Source organism: Pyxicephalus adspersus, chromosome Z (assembly GCF_032062135.1).
Source record: "Pyxicephalus adspersus chromosome Z, UCB_Pads_2.0, whole genome shotgun sequence".
NCBI classification, from domain to species: domain Eukaryota; kingdom Metazoa; phylum Chordata; class Amphibia; order Anura; family Pyxicephalidae; genus Pyxicephalus; species Pyxicephalus adspersus.
In genome coordinates, this window is record NC_092871.1 from 79092383 (window position 1) to 79114367 (window position 21985).

The following is a 21985-nucleotide window of genomic DNA, read 5'->3' on the forward strand; positions in this document are numbered from 1 at the left end:
GTGGTGACGCCATTTAGCTTGTTGCCTGGAATTCTACTGTAAAGCAGAACTCTGGACCTGTTTTTTTTCAGTATTGTATTAAGTAGGTAGTAAGTGTTGGATAGAGTGGGGTATCTTTTAGGTTTTGGTGACTGTCATTGTAAATGTGGCGTAGACGAGCAACACAGTGGTTTAGAGGTTAGCACTTTGGCCTTTGCAGCTCTGGGTCCAAGGTGTGAGTCTCAGCCAGGGCTCTATCTGCATGGAGTTTGTATGTTTTCACCATGTTTGTGTGGGTTTCCTCCGGGTACTCTGGGTACATAATTTGTCAGGTTGAAAAAAGAAAAAAAATAATCAAGTTCAACCACTAGGGAAATAAACATATCCCAGATAAAAACCCTATAGACATAGTTGAGAAAGGTTTCCTCCCACATTCAAAAAACATGCAGTTAAATTGACCTTAGACTGTTTTAATGACATATTACTTTGGTAAGGACATTAGATTGTGGGCTCCTTTGAGAGACAGTTAGTGACATGACTATGGACTTTGTGTGCAAAATGTTGGTGCTATATACCGTATTTTTTGCCATATAAGACGCACTTTTTCTTCCCCAAAACTGGGGGGGGAAAAGTTAGTGCGTCCTATACGACAAATGTGTTAAAAAAATAATTAAAATATTATACTCACCCGATACCCGGATCCTGCGTGTGTTTCAGAATCTTTTTTTCTAGATTTTCCTCCTTTAAAATTGGGTGCGTCTTATATTCCGGAGCGTCTTATACGGCGAAAAATACGGTAAATACTGAATAATAACATGGATAAAAAAGCCATTGGAGAAATAGGAGGTTTATTTTACTTAGTAACATCCTGGATATTACAAGGATAGATTGTTAAAAAAAATCTTCCCATTAGAAACGCAGCAATAAAAACTTTATAAATGACCCCTACCCACTCTATAAAAAGTGTGGATCATGTTCCTGGCCATTCAAACCCCAGTCCTGTTGTTGATTTTGTAACAGGAATGTTGGTATGATACATTGCTGCTTTATGTAAAAGTGCAGCAAGCTCCCCTATTACGGCCGAATCCTGGACTGTTGGGACAATCAATGCTTCTGAGCCTCCAAATAATACAAAATCCTTACCCACCCCCCTCTGTGTTCTGCACATTGCTTCTAGCCATTGAGGCTGCCAATCATAGAGATGGGTGAGTAGGAATGTTTGGGGAAAGGGATTAGTGTCAAGTTTGGACACTACCCAGAAGAGAATACTTAGGTTCCTACAGACATGAGATTGTTGCTTGACTGGTACCAGGTCTATTTAGACTTGTATGTTTAAACAAAATATTTGGGTATTTTTCTGGAAAGTTCAGCAGCTGGGTCTTTACTTTTAGTATTGAACTTTATGAAGCAAAAACATATTATGCAGTCCTGTACATTAAATAGTCTTAACTGTATTGCATTCCTGGGTCCAGTAGCTCAGAGATTTTGCTACAGACTGCATCTTTTTTGCTGGGGTCTTTTTTTTTTGGTTATTGTAATAATCCTTTCCATAATAAGCCTTTTGCCCTACAGACAACTGCAGACACCTGGTATTTACATAAGGACATTAAAATCCAACTCTCTGTCTCTATGATGAAGGCCATTATTGGAGGATTTACTGAAAGTAATGATCCCTGGAGACCAGCAGAGTAGAGCTGCACCTGTCCATAATGCATCAATTCTACTTATTATGAAGTCCCTTCCCTTTGTTAGAGGAAACCAGAATGTCCATCTGTTGGGAATAAATTCGCACCCCATGTGAAATGGGGTTCATAAGGAATATATTCTGTCTGGGGGTCCAGTTTTGAACCATTCATCACTGGGCTCATACAAGAATCTAAATATCCAGTCTTTAGTTATTATATCTGGATAGGTTTACTTATTCTGTATGACACTTGAGCAAGAGATTCAAGGATCAGACAACACTGAAGACCAGCCTTGCTCAACATTATTATCCCGAGGGAACCCTTAAAATAATTTTCAGGTCCTCAGGGAGCTTCTTCTATAAATATTATATTCACAGCCTATATTATATTAGCGTGGTGATCAGTGGGAAGAAATGTCTCTTACATTGTTGGCAGCGTGAATAAATATCACCCTTACACAAGATACAACCAAAATGATCTCTAGTGTCAATGAAAGGGGGAACCCCTGGCAACACCCACGGGGCCTTAGTTAAAAAACACTGCCGCAGACTGGTAATTGTTGTTCTGCCCAGCTGACATCATGCAGTGTCCTTCAGCTCCTGAGTGCACATGGCAGTATCATATAGCAGATTCCATGGTTTTTACATATCTCTTGACCATGGGGCTCTGGAATTGACTTTGGGAAACAGGGTATGAAACCAAGTCCTTTGACCCTTAAAGATAATTTATTTACCCTTGAGGAGTAATAATAAATTAACTATAGGTGAAGCATTTTTTCTTTAGTAAATGAACCCTTATTAGCATATTGTTACTCCTTCAGTGTCCTATTAGCAGGCTGTAGGTACTTGGTAACAGAACTTTGTTCCTTACCTCTTTCCCTCAGAACCCCTGATTCTCACCTTGCCAGAGTTCTCTTATGCTTCTGCCCTAGGCTATGTACACATGTCTAATTTTGGTTGCTGGAAACAATTTCTTGTGATTGTGGAGATTGTTGATCAGTGACAGATAAATGAATGAGCTCTGAACACACAGCACTTGTTCTGTTCTGTGGATGGAGGAGGAAAAGCGAGTGGTAAGCAACTCTCCTCCATTGACATGCATGGTGGTTAGGCTCCAGGTTGAAGCATCAAATGACATATGGTGACTGCCATACATATGTCAGATTTTTTCCAAAGACAAGTACGACCCTTTGTCTTGGACAGCCATTATCTGCCATGTGTAGTTATATCCAACAACAACCCAGTACTTCTAGGTATAGAGACGCAAGTGACACCTTCCTATGTGACAGTGCACATATCTAGCACCCTATTGCTATGCTTGGGACTTTATGCTTTTTGCTGGGATGTCAGACTTTTTATATCTGACATCGCCATTCTTAGGGGTTTAAGTGTGAATGGTGAGAGAATGTTGGCATGCTGACCCCATCAGAAATTAAGTTTGGGAATCCTTTATCAAGACACTATTATTTTGTTCTGCTTTGCCAGTTAAAAGCTAGCCTAAGACAACAGACTTCCAGTTCTTCTCTATAGAATCATGCTCACAGCTCAGTTTCTCCTAATTAGGGAAGGGGGGCTTGAATTTAAAATAACGTCCATTAAAGCAATGGTCGCCAACCTTTTGGTTGTCTTGGACCACTATTTTCATGGACCGCACATGTTTGGGGAGCCGTATGTCACTCAAAGGGGACAACACTTCCCCCAGAGTGTCGCCATGATGCCAGAACGTGCCCACTGAATGGGCAGGTTGTGTCTAGAGACGTACAGGGGACATAGTCCGCTGCTCTAGCCAGTGCGCGCCCAGCAGGGTCCTTTTACTCACCCCGCTGGCACTGGCCAGAGCCACGGACCACCTAAATTTTTTCGTGGACCACCAAATTAAAGCATTACTTTATTCACTAAAAAGCAGTCACCACTAAAAGAAACTTTATATTTCAATGCAATTAGTGTAAGTTTTGTGTAACCCCTATGTACAGTAGAACTCCTAATGAGGGAGGTAAAGAAAATGTGCCGACGGGTTTACTGCAAGTGTAGAGTTGACCTTCAGTCTGCTTTTTCCTCCTTCACTGTCCAATCACAATATGAAGGCAAGGAGGTGATCAGCCTGCACTGGTTTATTACAGTACAGAAAAGTCAGGTTGCCATTGTGGCTTTGCTGTTTGGTATAAATGCCACAATTGGCTGGACAGAAATACAAAGCCTTTACCAGGTAAAATAGCTCCCAAATATATTTTTCAATTCAGCATTACTAGTTTGCCTAGAGGTCAGCTTTAACATATGATCCTATTATTGCATATACTGCTTTTAAAGTCTTATTCATGTTTAGACTTTTAAATTATATATGAGAACTGGGGCGGACATATTTGCTTAGGATTAATGTTCCTTAACAGTAGTATGCGCAAATTGTGTGCAGTTCATTTAGCAAGATGGCTGGTATTCATTGCCGACACGTGCTGGTTACCGCTGTTTACGGCCTGCAGGCATCTCGCTACCCTCCAATGTGTGGGATGGCTGGATGGGTACTTGGAATGTTTTGGGTCATGTGACTCACATTTCTGAGCAGCTGCATGCAGCTGGTATCCTTGCAGCCGGCATTCTGCCCTCAATGGACTGCTGAGCCATGCAGATAAGAAGATGGTGCCAAGCAGGTCACTTGACTTGAAGTGTGACACCCAGCTGGAAAAGTCACACAATGGGAGAAGAATGGAACAAAATCTAGCAACAGCTTTCAGCTGCTGTCTTAATAAATATAAGCGGGAAGCAGGCACGGCAAACTTATTAAGGCACATCTGTCAAATATGGAATGAAACAACTCAAAAATGTATTTATCTTCCGTTTTGCTGTTGCTATCAGCAGTAAAAAAGCAGTGGTTTAGAACTTTCATTTAAATTTATTACACCAAAGCAGAAAGATGCTCGCTCGCCCTAGACAAATATTTAGTAACGCCAGATCCTCACACTAAATTAAAAGTGACAGACTTACAGGAAAACACCATCAAATAAATGAACTTACTGTTAAGATTCAAGGGCCCTGATTTTTTAAAATTCTCCAAGGCTGGAGAGAATACACTTTCATCTATAAAGCTGGGTCATCAGGCAAACCCGGAATGGATATCCTAAAAGTCATTAGCTATTTGTTAGCAGCTGTTTTCAATCCTGAACCAGATCCATTCCAGGTTTGCTGAATCACACAGCTTCCCTGATGAAACTGTATATTCTCCAGTCCTGAAGAACTTTAATAAATCAGGGTTAGAGTGTCAAACTGCTTTCCATTTCTTTGTATAAATATATATACAGTTATAGTTTATTTATAGTTTATAAATAAGCCTTATTTTATGATTATGCTTTACTGTACCTTCTCACTATGCAAATGTATGTGTTGGCCAACCCACTAAAAACAATGCACTCCTGGTGTGGCTGATATTTTATGAGTAATTTTAGTAAGAGCTCCATCTGGTGGCTAATCTGCAAATTTCTTTCTTTAAAACAAAAGCAAGTAGGGATTTAGGATATGTGAGTGTTTTCGGGGCCACAGCTGCCAGCAAAACTTCTGTTGCTGAGGCTGGTATCTTATAAGGTGGAACTTCTTAATGAAAGAGTTTTATCATACAAACAATGGACCATCCAGATGGTATTAGTCATGTCTCTAAATCAGAGACAAGATCTGGACACTCCATAACTGAGTTACTGAAAGCCATGACATGGTGGAAAATGGTGGGAGGATCAGGCAGATAGCGGACCCAAACACTCTTAAAAGCTGAATCTGTATTACCGTTATATCCTTTGTAACTAAACATAAAATAGCAAATTTAAAAACAAGTGGGGATATCAAGAAACCACAGAATTTCTGTATCCAAGTAAAGTTTGCAAAGGTGACAGGGCCTCTTTATGGGCTCATTTAGACTGAACAGACACTAACACAAAGAAAACATACATAACCCTTATGAACAGATGTGATTAGAGATTTATAGTGTTCCTGTGCCCTGACAATGGACAGGTTTATATTCTTTACAAGGAATAACGATTACTGACCTTCCTAACTGCTTGTAATGTGAAGTTATTCAACCTCCTGTGATCATAACAAAAATTGGAATTCTTGGATTCAGTCCTTACAGCACCTGTCCTGTGTATACATTAGAGGTATTTCAGGCTGCCAAGATTCTATTCTCATATAATAAAGCAAGTTTTCAATGCATTATTATTATTGATATTATTATTATTATTATTAAACAGGATTTGTATAGCGGCAACATATTACGCAGCGCTGTACATTAAATAGGGGTTGCAAATGACAGACGAATACAGACAGTGATACAGGAGGAGAGGACCCTGCCCCGAAGAGCTTACAATCTAATAGGTGGGGGAATTTTCACACAATAGGATGGGAGATATGTAATATGTTGAACATTGAAAATGAATATCTCCATAAAGTCTAAAGCATCATAGATCAATGGGAGCTTGTCTCAAATTCTGAAAAGGTTTACTTTAATTATATAATAAACAGTCACTTCACTAGAACAACAATATACACGTGTGGTGTAATGTTCACCCTTACTTAGTCAATATGGGACTGATCCCATGCCCCACCTATTGATACACCCTGTTTTGAAACACTAATAAAAGGAAGAAGAACTTAATAAATCTAGAGCATACAGATCATCAACAGGCAGTTTGTTTTTGTCTTCCAACAAAATGATGACAGCAATGTGTTAAGCTGAAATCCCTTTGTAATCATTTGCAGCAGCTGATTGTAGCCAGGTTAATCCGCTGCATTTATTACATCACTGACAGCTCTCACAGGGCTATGAGAATGGGATTATAGCTCCATCAGATTGGATTCCTTTCCCGTTCTAGTATGCAAGGAAGTGAAAGCCCTTGTCAGCATCTCAACTCTTAATAAAGACTTCCAGTTTCATTCTGAGATGTAAAAGAGAACCTGAAGACTACTCACAGGATGGCTTTTTATTGCTTTGGACAGCTGAATTGTCATGCCTTAATAGATCTGAACTAGCATTAGTAAAACAATGGCCAACATTGTGCACCTATGTTAACATTTGTTGATTTACAGTTATGGTGTATAGTTATTATTCAACTGACCAATTTCAAGCATCACATATAAGTCTAAAAGTCCATGCAAATCTTTCTTTTGCTTTGTGGTGCATTAATGCATGTGCCTTAAAGGAGCATCTCTCAGTTTCAATGAAAATTATTATTAATATTATTATCAATAAATAAAAATAATTATATTATAATATCATAATATTATGCAGCGCCATACATTATATAGAGGTTGCAAATGACAGACAGATACAGACAGTGACACAGGAGGAGGAGAGGACCCTCCCCCGAAGAGCTTACAATCTAGGAGGTGGGGAAAGTAGTGCAGTACAACACAGGTTTTATTGGAACTCTATGTTTTATTTTTTATTATTGCAGTGCCCCTTTAATGTCTGACATGTGTTTTGATGTGCTAGAATATTCCCATTCCTGTAAGGTTGCCATGAAATCTGTTGGCACCTCAATACATTGTACCATGTATTGTGAGGACATAGCATGAGTACCCTTCAGGACTTGAATCTACCCTGACCACATCCCAAAATATTGTAGAATAGATCACACAGTGCGATTTCCCAAGGAAAGCCAGATTTTATAAAGACTTATATACAGGAAGTTATATACAGATACCAAAAGAATATAAAAAAACGCATTACACTTTAGATGTAAACATTATAAAATCACACAATACAGAATAAAAAAAACAAGCACTTGCTGAGAAAGAGAAATACTCAGTAGATCTCCCAGTGTAAAACCTCTCCAAATGAGGTATTCCAACAACTTAATTTACCAGCTTAAATATTTCTTTGCTATACCCAAAGCATTTTTTTTTTTTTTTTTTTTTTTTTTTTGAGTTCATCACAGTTGCTATGTGCTAAAAGTTTGATGAAAGATGGCATGCTTCTTTAAACTGATCCAGACACCACTGCTATCCATAACTTCCAGTTGGAGTGAACTCTGCTTGTTCTTCTCACTCCTTGCTGTCCCCTGTAGTGTCAGCGGCAGTGAAAAGGTCTACCAGCCACATGAAAAAGTTGGATATCAGTGGCACCTGGAGTACATTAAGAGTGAAAACTTTTAACACACCAGAGAGAAGAAGAGGTGAAAATGTATCTTCTCCTTTCAAAAGTGGCTTTCAGTTTCATTTTGATGGGGAAATGACAAATTAAGTGAAATGGATAAGGAGTGATCCATATCTTGCTAGCTTCCTACTTTTATAATTTTTTTTTTACATTTTATTGACTAAGTGTAACTATTTAGCATTGCTGTTCATAATGCAAATTTTGTATTACACAGTAATGTTGATTTATCATTATTTGGGCCACAGTATAGCAGATTTTGTAAAATATGAGAAAGCTATTACCATTAAAAGGGGTTGTGAGAACAAAAGTGGCCTAGGAATATTGAGTTTTACATGCTCCGAAAGTTCATTTTTAAAGATTAAACACATTGAAAGAATAATTGTGATCAAAGATTGAACAAAATAAGGAAGCCTGTCAAAGATTGTACATCACATTTTTATTGCTTATTCATTGATCAAAAATAGTGGTTATTCTTTTGATTTTTATTATATGGACGAAAATTGGACATTGGGAATGGGGAATGAACAATTTCAAATCTATGCAAATGGTTGGAAATTGGACACTGGGAATGAACGATTCTAAATCCATCCATATGGTTAAAAATTGGACACGGGGAATAAATGATCCCAAATCCATCCAAATAAATGGAAATTGTACAAAGAAAATGAATGATTGGATTTGTTTGGTCGGTTTCAACCTGTCCCCAAAACCAAATTCTAATACTGACCACAGCAGTTTAAGCCTTTTTTAACCAGTTTAAGATTACAACATCCACTGAACAGGTTGAGACCATGATCTACAGATTACTTATTGAATACTGAGCTGGGGAAGGTCTTGGACCAGGCAGTACCGCTAACACGTTGTGCAGCTTTCAGGGAAGCCATAATTATAAATGTATTCCAAAAAAACACTGCAGTTTTAATGATGCTTTAGCAGATTTGCCTGAAGTTCAGCTTTAATGTTCACATTAATGTTCTACAGAACATGGTGACATTATATAAATGACGAAAAATACATTGTCTACCAGGCAGCAAATTGCCAATGATCATGTTTTGCAGGAAGCTGTAATGAAAAAAGATGACTAGGTAGCTGGCAGCACTGGGATGAGAGAGAGAGAGAGCTAGAGGGTGGCAGAAAGAAAAGTGATCTGAGTTAATTTATAAATATAAAAGTTGCTGTGATAGTCTCTCCCCCAGTGAGGGGGCCGTTGACAGTTCAGTCTGTAGATACAGCAGAGAAGAGCAGACGAAGCATTAATCATGGAAATGCCTCATGTAACAATTCACAACCTCCTACACTAAATACAGATACAGAAGCTAACAGAACTGCACACCAAGGCTAAAACGACAAATACCGGGAGGAAAGATAAAATGTGGGTGAATTGTTTCATCTTATACGGTGACAGTGCTGGCCTGATTTCCAGTATCACTGTATAGATAGTAATTCATAGCCATTCTCTACTCTAGGTACAAAGTTTGCTTTTTGTTTCTACATTTCACCTTTTCATTATCTTGAAATTTCGGTAAAATTGTTAACCATTTTGTAATGGGATTTCAGCAAATGAAATAGTGATTGGTAGCAGTAAGTTCCTTTACCTGTCATTAAAAGCTTGGCCCCTGGCACTGTTTATTGGATAAGACTATATTAGTACGGTCCCGTTTTTAAAAAAAAAATAAATGCAATTTAAACACTCATGTATCCAGGCAAATCCACCGTGTTTACAAACACATCACTTTTTCCTGTTGACCCCTGGGAGGAGTATTCAGGGCCATATTTCTGCATTGATGAGCTCTGGCCCAGGGTGACAGGGCTACCAACATAGGAAAACTAGCACATAATGTTGTTGATTGACAGTAACAAGTTCTAGAATGTTGTCTGCCAGACCAGTCCTCTGGGTCCTACATTTTGCTGTTTTTTGCACAGTTTGTCTGTTTCTTTTTAAGGATTACTGTACAATGTGATTACAATTTGTCTCCTTCTGTGTAGGTACACCTAGACTATTCTGTTAGCAGGACAGGGTGATAATTTGTTGTATTCTTCTAATCATCAGTTCTAGGTATACTTACACAAAGTGGGGAAATCTGTGTGTTTTCTAGTCTCTCTTCCCCATCCGTAGTATGGCTACAACATCCAATTTTAGTTAGTGCCAGACAAAAGTTGGCTAGGTAGATGATGTGGTGGCCTAGGAGACATTAGATATAAATCTAGTGATAGGAGTTTTGCAAATTAAAGGTTCTTCTGGGTTACATTTGTATTCCATTCTCTAAACAAAAAATCAGCAGATACAGCGATACCTGTAGGGCATCTTTGGAAAACCTCAGCATGTTCATAATTAAGTATTTCTGCAACTTGTAGCCCCTCTTACTTTCATCCGGTCACTTTTTACCTAAAGTTTTTTTTCTAGTATCTGATGGTATTCATAAATACTGTGGTATCTTGGTATAAGTCCTTAATCCGTTTCAGATCCTTGGATTTATACCAAACAGGACTTATACCAAACATGTTTTTCCCATAAGAAATAAAAGGAAAATGAATAATCTGTTCCCATGAAAAAAATCCTATTATTTTTGGCATATTATACATTGATGAGGCTGTATAAAATAATTTAAACACTGCTTAATACTAAAGTACATAAATACAAAAGCAATTAGATGAAATAAATGAAAATTTACTCTCACTTTACCTTACTGAGAAGAGTCGAGTGCCTACTAGGATGGTGCTGGGAAGGGAGGAGGAGATGTTCTGTAATTCAGAGTTATAGCGCGGCGGGTTGTTCACTGAATGGTAGCAACTGGCGTACTGACACTCGTTGGTAGTCGTGGCTTTGTCTCGAGAGAGGTAAATAAGGGTAGCAAGCAGTGTTATAAATAATTTTGACCCATACATGTTCTGGCACAAAGGTTGTATACCAAGCAAAATTTTTTGTGTCCAAACAGGACTTATACCACGTTGGACTTATTCCAAAGCGGACTTATACTGAGATACCACTGTACTTGTTTTGCCCTATTGTTCTAGATTTCTAACTTCTTCCACCAACAATGATTACGCTTATTTGTTTCCAACTGTTATTCTAACCTGTATACTGATGGACTTTAATGATTTGGTACCTTGCATGCTGTGCTGTCCTCTATTACTAATGAGGTGAATCCAAAGACAGGGACCTTTAAATGTCACATAGCCAACTATTTTGGCAAGGTGCAAGAGTAAATCCTAAACACTATTAAGATGTTGCACAACGTCACTGAGAACATACAATATCCACAGTTATCCAGGGTACCCCCTAGACAAGTTTGTAGTCACCATGAGTAGGATGACCATCTAACGGAAACTAATTCTTTCATATAATAGCCCCAAAATTAGTTATGTTTGTCCTTCCTAGCCTATCCACAAGTTGTTCAGGGAGTAGTAGAACTAAACCAAACAATTTAACTGTTTTCCAAAAGAAATCTCAAATAATGAATGGTAAATACATTTTATTGAATTCTTACTCAAGCATATGAGGGGTCAGTGTCCATAGACATTGTTTACCTGCATCTAGATGCACCTCAAACATTCGTCACCAAATGTCCACTTGGAAAGAAAAGTCCTCGGACACTTCACAATATGTTGTTAATGTATTGATATTCTGCCTATCATCGGATGTGCGGTGTATTCTACATTCAAAGCATGCCTCTTGTAATCATTTTCACAGTTGCCAGTGTGATTTTGTCAATTGTCAAGCCATTTTTAGGCCCTAAAAAGGCTGATGTCATAACTGGAAAAATCAAAGGCAGTATCTATACTTCCTACTCAACTTTATTGTTTTATATGTAACGGCAGGTCTACTTTAATATTATCATCAATCACACATTCTTTAGCAAGAGTTGGTGATCCTGCTCCAGAGTAAAAGCAGTATGAGGCTGAGACACATCTGCAATGTGTGATAATTTGGCGTGCTCATTATTCCTGAAACTGAACAGGAAAATCAGAGAAGACCTTCTGAATCTTGGGAATCTTATACTATCTTACTTTAAATCTATGTGCATTAAGGTAGTATTTATATTCTACCCCCTCTCAGTTTTTTGAAAGCTTTTAATTTAAAAGAGATCAGAGAATTCCATTACTTGGATCAAAGGCTACTTTCAATGATCTACAATAAATTAATGCCAAATATAAAGTTAATTTAGTATGCAGGCATAGCATAAATGCTGAACTGCTTGATGAAATACCCGGTGGTAGCACTGGGAATGTAAAAGATGCATACTCATTTTACATGCACAGAGGAGTATGTGACTGGGGGCATTTGTACCATGGGCCAGAGTAATAAAATATGTTGGACTAGTAGCCTGGAACAATCTTAATTGCTGAGATATTGTTCAAAGTGAGAGCCACAGGTGATGGCCCATGGTGGGGTGATATATAGCAACATCTTCCTAATTTACCTGAATAACCTGACACCATGCTGCTTAATAAAATGTTGAGACAAACATCCGTCCTAATTGCATTTATTAAAATAATGTACATGTTCCCACTTACATACAAATTCAACTTAAGAACAAACCTACAGTCCCTATTTTGTATATAACCCGGAGACTATCTGTATTGAGCAGCACTGTATACCAAATATAGGTTGCTAATGACGGACAGATACAAACAATGACATGGAAGAAGAGCTTACAACCGATGAGATCTATAAAGTAGTCCCTTACGTAAACCATCACCCGGTCCCCTCTTTCTTTTTGTCCCCAACCCCTTTAGCTTCAAAAAAGTCACTGGTGATAAAACCTTCCAGAGAGGTGGAAGCCCTTGCCTAATGATATGTGGAATGGCAGAACAGTATTTTTTTGGAGTATAAATAAATCTCTGTAAGGAAGAATTAGACATGTTTCACAATTAATGTGTATATCTGTATTAAAATGTTTCTGGTCTTATCTAGAGTAAAAGTTCTGTGCATTTTAACACCTAACCTAATTTCTAAAGTGACCACAAACACATCTACCCAAACACCTAACACGAAACCCTTAATCCAAAACAACACCCCTCCAGTTAGGTTTCAGGTTCAGGTAAAGTGCATAAACACTGAAATGGGCATTATCAGTTCAGCAATAACTAGTTACCGGTATCACTAGTAATGACTGAGAAAGTTGTCATTATTAAATAGAATACTTGTCATTCTTGGCAATAGAGGCCACGTGTCTCCATATATGTACAGTATGAGCTGCAGGCACATAGCCAGGGTGGAGTACACTTATTGCCAGTAGGCCTTGCAGTTGCTGAACAATTATCTAAGTCTCAGAGGAATACCTGGGCACAGACACAACACACCTAACTGTCACCTGGATGTTTTATAGCATCGACTCAGTCTGCTAAATAATTACCTTCCCCACAGAGCAGATGTGTTATGTTCCTCTTTCCCTTTATGGATGTACAGGTGTGCTTATGGGGCACTGGGACTGGGAGGGAGAGGTGTGGAGCCTGTGTGGCTGAGTGGTCCCTGCAGTATACAAACTGTTTTTAAATGCTTTTTAACTCATTCCTTACTTTAATTATACTGTCATTCATTATTGTCAGAAAAAGCATGTGACAGGGCGTACATTTTATTTTTTTAAATTCAAGTTGTGGAGCGGACGAAAAGGTTATTTCCCTTTTCTGGTAATATTTTGCTTCACTTCTGCAAATATCTCATCCTAAAGAGACCCTGTTACCAATTTCTTCCCTCATCTCCCTATTTTACCTTTTTATGTAGCTGTCAAGACAGGAGTGAAGGAGATTACTAAAAATGTATAATGAGAAGGTCACTTTAAGGCATATTTTGTGGCCAGCCTACTTAAAGGGCGGTTCTTCCATAATCAATGAGAGGGTAAAAGATCAGACATAAGAGAAATACAATTTATTGTCACCCCAATATTTCACTAGTGATACTTTCAGGTGATTGCTTGGTAAATATTGCTGTTGTAACAGGCTGTTTTGCAGGCTGTCAGACAGACTTGTCAGTCCTATAGGGAAGGTAGAGGAGGTATAAAGTTTTAGGTGATATTGGCTGTGTTCAGATGTTGGAGATCCAACATGGTGGATCTCAATCCAAAATCAAGAGTGCAGCCTTGGTTGAAAACCTTGCTCTTTTATATTGTACAGTGAGCATTGTAATCCAAGGATAGGAAGTGTGCTAGTGGCCAGAATACTAATGTAGTCACTAGAGTATCTAAATACTGGATTAAAATTTTAACCTTCTATATATAAACCTGCACAATTATTATTAATACTTCCTGAGGTTCCTACATAGACCTAGCCATGATTACTTTTTTTTAAACCTAATCCTAACTCTTGTATTAATTGGGTTACTTGCTGTTGAGGATCTAGGGAAGAGCACCCACAAAAATATTTTGCAGTCAGTCCTGGAATAAAATATGTAGCCTACGTGGCAGCTGAAATCAGTATGGAATTCAGTCTTTAGGGTTTAAATACTTCCTATCAAAGTGCATAAACTGAGGTCTTTGTTATCAGGTAACATGTTACCTTGCTGAGAATAAAGGTGCATTAATACAGTAGGACACAGCAGGTTCTGTATCCTCATAGTCTCCTGTGTGGCTCCAGTTATAGGAGTCCAGGCCAGGGAACACTGGAGATCTTTGTATGGGGAATCTCCCCTCCCTGTTCCCATTTTCTCTCTCCTTTACCCCTCTGTTATCAGCTATTATTTTTCAAGCATTAGCCTTGCTTTGGAAGGAAGGGGCGAGTATCTTTGGTGTGTGTGAGACCGATTCATATATGGCAGGGTGCCTGTCCTCTCAACAATCTGTTTTCTGTGAGTCTTGTCATTGACTCCCCCTTCCAGTTTGAAGAGGGGGAACAGGCTCTTTCAATGCATTCCCATGGGGTGCCAGAATGGGGCTGTGTATATTCGTCTCAGTTCCTGAAAGTGGCATTGGGAATAGAGAGGGAGGGGACTGGCGGCTCGCTGTGATTCCTTTGCTCTATGCTACTATGGCTATCAAAGGCTTTTTTCCCCTCTATGTCTTGTTTGACACCAATAATAGAGATTTAGTTACATTGCAGGTCAGTTTGCACTCCTTGTTCTGCTTCAGTTGGTTAAAATAGATCCTTTCATATAGTCTGTGAGGTCAAGGTGCTAGCATCCAAAACCAAGATGCCAGCAAGTCCCCTACAAAGTAGTAAACATATAAATAGGAGATTAGTGTTGCTGTCAATTAGTGTTGCTGCCCCTTGTCCATTCCTTTGCTTAGTGCTACTGTATGAACATTGGTGTGCAGTATGTTTTGCAATATTATGTGATGCATTAAGGAAGCCTCTACATTGAGAATGGTTGCCAACACATGGCAAGGTACGAAAAAAACTATTCCTTCCCCATATGCACCATAGCCTGTTGGCACCTATTGTACTTGTTCATTGGGGTGCCATTGTGAGGTTTTACTGCACATGCAATGCAACACGGCACAAAACCACTTGCAACAACCCCAGGCTAATTTGTCAGCCCAGTCCAGTTCTCCTTGCTGGACTATGTCATGTCCCCTTTTCCATATCTACATACGCCTCCCTTACATTCTCAGTTTTTCCCCCCTGTCATACTAGCTTCCTGCTGTATCTCCACTTCACCTGCAATGTCACGGCAGCAGTGGCAACATTGTAAGTTCACTGCACAGTTATTAGTTCACTGGATTCTGGCAGGGTTATTGGGTAATTTTTTTATTTAAGGTATTGGTATCATAACATGGGAGAATTTGCAGTGCAAAATTTATTTTAGGGCTCCATTTACACCATAATGCAGTGTTCTAAAATGTGTGTGCCTTGCTTTGGGGCGCCATCAGGGAGGGGACAATGTATACTTCTGGGCACAGGGGCCTGATCGGAAGAGCATTATGCAATACTGGAATCTTTAGACATTGGGAAGGAAGGCCCCAGGATGTTTTCCTAGTATATGGCCCAAAATTTATGAAGGTGGCTCTGCCTTGCCACCTGCAGCACAGAAAGACTAAATATCTGTGTATCGCAGTGATCTTGTAATCAACCTGCCTTGCAGTTCACTGTAGATGTGTGCTGACATGCAAGCAAACATACATTATTACATCTTAAATATGGTTATACCATAGTCATGTCATGCATTATGTACTATATGATGTGAATAGGCCCTTTGTCCACACATACACTTAAAATAGTTTTCAGTTTCTATGATCATCTACACCAGAGGTAGGCAAACTCCAGCCTTTAGGCCGGATATGGCTTAGCTAGTATTCCAGTCCGGCCTAACGCCCCCTAGTTATTTATTGTTAGATCCGGCCTAACTGAATTGTCCCGTTATCACAAGTTCCCGCGATATCATCGATATCATTGAGTTTCAACACAGTAACTCCAATTACTATGCCTAAAGAGCAGAAGCAACATGCAGCTACCGGTCCCTGGAAGGTTGACCTTGAACCTCGTATCTTCAACCCTGAATTGACTGATGAATAATTTTTCGTCAAAAGCGGCAACAAAGCCCTGTGTTTAGTGTGCAACGACACCAACAGCACTTTCAGTGGTTGAATCTCAAGTGGCATTTCAATGCCAAGCACACACACACGTACAGAGACTACACCGCTAATGCGCAGAAGACGGAGGCTGCTCGCTTGCAGTCACAGATGGAAAAAAACCTTGTTTCTTCTGACCTAGTGTGCCTTTTGACCTCCTGAAATGGCCTAGTAGTTCAAAAAGTTTGCCGACCCCTGTCCTAGATTGTACTTGGTAAAAGCTTTGCAAATCTGTCCTTTATTTTTGAATGTATGTGAATGTGAAGATATTTTGCAATGGAACTTCCTCATAAATCACAATATATCTCCGGTTTGGACTGGACTACATCTGCTGAGCTTCTTCTTCTCCATTTTTTGTATATGTGCTTCCTATTTTCACTTTTCATTTTAGCTTTCTTTTGGCTTACTCAACACTGTAGGCAGATCTGACTGTAAAAATCTACATTATTTGACCTTTTAGATAAAGTGGACATATCATTAAACAGGGCATTATAGTCCAAATGTGGCCAGGCTTTGGAACAACAATTATTTATGGATTGGTAACAAACAGGCTAAGTTCAGCCTGGTAGTGGAAACACACATTCCTAAGAATAGAACCAGTGTAGAACCATTGCACAGAATATACATGGGTAATACATTTTAACTCGAATGACACCAGTGATTGTTGATCCAGAGAATATCCAATTGGATCCTAGGGAAATGAAGAAAGATTTCAGATGAACTGAATCAACTTTTTTTTTCAACCTATGTATCCAAAGTTTAAAAATGTTATGGTGTCAGCAATACTGAACTGCTCCCTTCCACTGCCCCCTTATTCTCTGTGGAAGTGATGTAAGAAAGCTGTACCTGCACCACAACCTCACCACCTGTCTGAGCACAGCCTAAGATTTTTCTGCATCTCATATATTGTGTGATATGCAAGGACATCAGGCATTGCATAGAGAACAATATATGATACACCTACTTGAGAATTTTGTTTTGTCTGTGCTGTCTCATTCATTGTAATGAGTGAAATCAATATTGCAACAGACATGCATGCATGTGTTGCCATGCATTGTGAAATAATGCCCTTTCCTATACTAGGAATGAAGCCTAAACAAGTTTTAACACAAGCCTGGCCTGACCTAATCAGTTGTTTATAACAACAGCATTTTATATCACCCAGTTACAAGGGTTCCGATAAAGTAGCTGCTTTAGTGCACATACCATGCAGTCATCATTGGATTGCATATAGACAGGAGAACAGGGAAATGCAACAAAAATTTGGAACAAAATGCTACAAAGGAAAAAGGTGGGGGAAAAACTTGTATGTGTATAGAAACTCCATTATTGAATTATTTTTATTTTCTGTTTGCAGTATCTTAATGTTTGAAGAAAAGGCAAACGAGACAGCTCCAAGGCCTGTGGGCCCCCCACCGAGGAGAGACATCAGCAGCCTTCCATGAAGTAAAGTGACAAGATGGTGGCTGCACCATATCCCTGCATACAAAGCCAAGCATCATTCCAAGCACTGCTATAAAGGGACATTCACCAACCAGACAAAGTGCCTTGAGAGGACAAATTTTACTCTCGCATCATATCACTTTTTCATTTCTAGATTTTATTGACCAACTTTTTCTTCTGAACTGTATTTTAGAGCTTGTACTATTTATTACAGAAAAAATGATTCAGTGAGACATTATGGGCCTGGTGCATAAAAAGTGTCTGAAATTATCTGTTGCCATAGCAACCTATTTGATTATGTTTGCTAAGTACTACTTGGAAAATTAGAGGCCGGGTCTGATTAGTTGCTGGGCACTTAATGTGTTTTTGTCAAGCTTTAAAGATACAGACAGCTTACTTGCCCATTTTATCATAGCCAAATGATAAATAAAATACAGCAACCCTTCCTTTACTAATTTGGTAATTACAGTGGATAGGCTGTTGTGGATCATTATATTTTGTGCTTTACTAATGTTGAATAAATTGTATAATTTTTTTTCTCTGCAGTTACGGTATAGTCATTAAGGGGAACTGTACCAAATCCTGCTGTGATGGTCAAATATCAGACATAGGCGTCACAATGCTATGGGGCTCCAAATAATATTATATGGAAAGCTATTGTTAGACTTCATACTTACTATATGAGAGAGTTCGAGACTAGGGACATTCACAGCTGGGGTTACAGACTAAGCTTGCCACCTTTTCTGGGAAAAACTGGCCTTGTTACTGTAAATTTTTGAATATAAGCCAAGATTTTTACCCCTTAAAATGCCAAAAAAAAGAATCTTGGTTTATAGTCGTGTCACACAGTAGTAGGTGCTGTTTTCTCATGTGTAAAAACTGTTGCTGTGGAAGATAAAATATATGAATTTGTTACACACTCTTTACATGCAGACAGAACACCATCTACTGGTGACCAACAATAATGCACAAAGGATCATTTAAAAGCAAATGTCCCATAATAACCAATAGTACAAAATACTTTTGCCTGTAAAAGCATATGCAGGCGTAGTCATTTTAAATAAATGTTTTAAAGATAACACAACATGGATAGATTCAAATTATTTTATTTGCTTTTTTTATTATTTAGTGCTTTGAATGTTAGTGGTAGTGGCCACATTTTTTGCCCTCAGTTCAAAGCATTTTTACTTGAAAATAGTTTATATTTGAATTGGTTTATATTCAGGTTTTTATGGTAATAACAAGGTAAAGAAGTCTAAGTTTTACTGGCCAGGCTGGTAAAATACCTGCCAGGTGGCAACCCTAATAAAGGTTGGAGACATTATGCAGCAGACAGTAAAGCTGGGTACACACATGCAATTAATGTCGTTGAAAGAATTTTTCATGATCCTTTCCAACGACTAAGCACTGCACGATGCTAGAACGAGTTCTGTACAAACAGCACCATTCTGCTCTATGCAGAGTAGAGGGGGAGAATTACTGAGCAGCACCCTGCTCCGCGCTCTCCCCCTTTCTTTGCATTAGGATCGTTTGTCGTCTGTCATCCGTGGATCCGCCAGGACGATTGTTCGGACGATGGATGATGGGCGTTGTATACACACCAGATTCTCGCCCGATATCATCCCTGAGCCGATTATCAGGCGAAAACCATTGGACATGTGTACATAGCCCTAGAGACGGGACAGCTGTCAGGGACTAAGGGCCACATAATGAGTGCCAAAAGGCCACATGCATCCCTCAGACTGCAGGTTGTCTAACTGGGATTTATACACATTGATTCTGATTTATTAAAGTTCTCCAAGACTGGAGAAGATACACTTGCATCAGTAAACCTGGGTGATCCAGCAAACCAAGAATAGATTTTATAAAGACATTTAATATTTGTTAGCAAATGTTTTCAATCCGGGACCAGATCCATTCTAGGTGTTTTGGATCACCCATGTTCTCTGATAAAAGTGTATCTTCGCCAGCCTTGGAGATCTTTAATAAATCAGTACCCTGTAGAAGATAAATATGGTAGGTGCAAATGTCAACAAGCTACATATGGGTAGCTTCCCTTCTGAAGACTGCATTTTACCTGGCTGGCTGATCCCGTGGCCTCGGTACTTGTATGCAGAATTTTTTACATAAATCTGACCTTCAATCTGCTATGTGGTGATGAGACTCTATCCCCTGTAACTGCACAGAAAAATAGTAATTTACTTATCAAATGAGATATATATATATAAAGTTCAATACAAACAATGACTTACATAAATTTAAATGGTGAAAGTTTGTGCCAGTGAAGGTAACCCAGCATATTTCAGTGACCTGAATTTGCCTCTAAAAAACTAAAAATCTGAACGTTGAGCAAACAGCTGCCTAATATTATTCAAAATGCAAACCCTTGAGCCAGTGCAGATGGTAAATGTATTGTATAAATGTGGAATTCTTCATGGTTTATCATTGGTAAAATATTAATTTTTGCTTCTTGTCTCTAAATTGTTCACAATAAATCTGCCACAACAGCCAGATTGGTTACTGCAGGGCACCACAAACAGTTCTCATTAACACTGAAAAATGAAGCCCATCGCCTGTATGTAAATAAAACATACAGTTAGGCCTTGATTTGTATAATGATATCAAGAAAAGTTACTTGTTTAGTTGAGGCAATGGGGGCATGTAGTAACCAATCCCTATTTATTGAATTAAAAAACTTTAAAACGGGACAATTTGGTTTATATTTTATCTCACTTTTTGCCTTACTGAATTGAGCTCATTACTCTCAGTGCCTTCACTTACTTAACATGTTTTGTATGTTGTCTTTTTATCTTGAAATCTGATTATTGTGTATATTCCTTGGAGTATTGAATTATCTAGTATATACCGAGCCATTGTTTGAACCACTGTGTTGTACTGCAATGGCACACATGCTGGATTAGAAAGCAAGAGTATTTCTTTGTATTTTCCCTTTCTAATGCTCCTATTCAGTATCTTATTGATGTATATTTTGTAAAGATGTGTGAATACTATCCAGTTTGTGTTTGTTTTTTGTTTTTTTATCTTATAACAACAAAGTTTTTTTGCTGAATCTATAAAGCCCTAGGTCCATAATTTGGTAATGCCTTACTTAAAATTGCAGCTGGTCTTTGCAAATATGATAGAATAGAGTAGGCATGGGCTATTTTTATGTACAACTGCATGTTTGTATGATCACTGATGATTCTGCTCATTGGCAAGGATTTGCAGAATCACCCAAGGCATAGAGTCATACACCTGGTCTTCACTGGAGCACCCAGAAAAAGATGTTGGGCTGGCAAAACTTATGGTCACTGGTAGGTGCTAGGTGTCACGGGGTCACAGTCCCAATACTCTGCCCACCAGAAGCGAACTGGAACTGATGCTTCAACCCAAGGGCAAAAGACAAAAGGTGCTGTCACAGATGGAATGAGGTCTGGGCAGAAGGCTGCAGAAGGTTTAGTCACCAAAAAACTGTGCTCAAAGCAGGTAGGAACTGTAAAGCTGCGTACACACGTGCAATTTTTGTCGTTGGAAAGGATCTTTCACGATCCTTTCCAACGACAAGGGACTGCACGATGCATGAACGGTGCAGTACATACATCACCGTTCATGCTCTATGGAGAGGGGAGGGGGAGAGCGACGGAGCGGCACCCTGCTGCGCACTCTCCCCCTTCCCTTTCATTAGGATCGGTCGTCGTCCATCGTCCGTGGATCCGGCAGGTCGGTCGTTCGGACGATGGACGACACCGACTGTACACACGGCAGATTTTCGCCCGATATTTGGCCGATGCCGATTATCGGGCGATAAAAATCTGCCGTGTGTACGTAGCTTTAGTCAAAACATGCTGAGAATCCAGCAATGTCTCCTTAAGGTGCGTACACACTTCCAATTTTTATCGTTCCAATCGAACGACGAACGATCGATTGGGCAAAAAATCGTTCATAAAAAAGTAACCAACGACACCGACGAACGAGGAAACTCGTTGGAAACGAACGACCGGACCGGCGGATCGGATTGGACGATGATCGTTGAACATCGTTCGTGTGTACGGTCGTTCGGTGATCGTCCATGTTCAGAGCATGCGTAATGAACGAACGTTCGTTCACTTTCCTATCGTGCATATAGTTCCTCTATCGCGTGTCGTACAATATCTACGAACGATCGTGTCGTTATCTCTATGTGCAGGATCGGTGCTATACGATCGTTCGTATATATCGTGCAGGATCGTTCGTCGTTCGTTT

General features: G+C 39.2%; 1 protein-coding gene across 1 annotated transcript in view; it reads left to right on the forward strand.

The window, feature by feature from the left end:
• The window catches only part of AIF1L (allograft inflammatory factor 1 like), a 50962-nt gene extending 30208 nt beyond the window's left edge, over positions 1-20754 (forward strand). Inside the window, exon 6 of the mRNA XM_072431642.1 lies at positions 17658-20754. Coding sequence (XP_072287743.1) covers positions 17658-17745 — 88 coding nt within the window. The 3' untranslated portion in view covers positions 17746-20754. The remainder of the gene's footprint in view (positions 1-17657) is intronic.
• The last annotated feature ends 1231 nt before the right edge of the window (positions 20755-21985 follow it).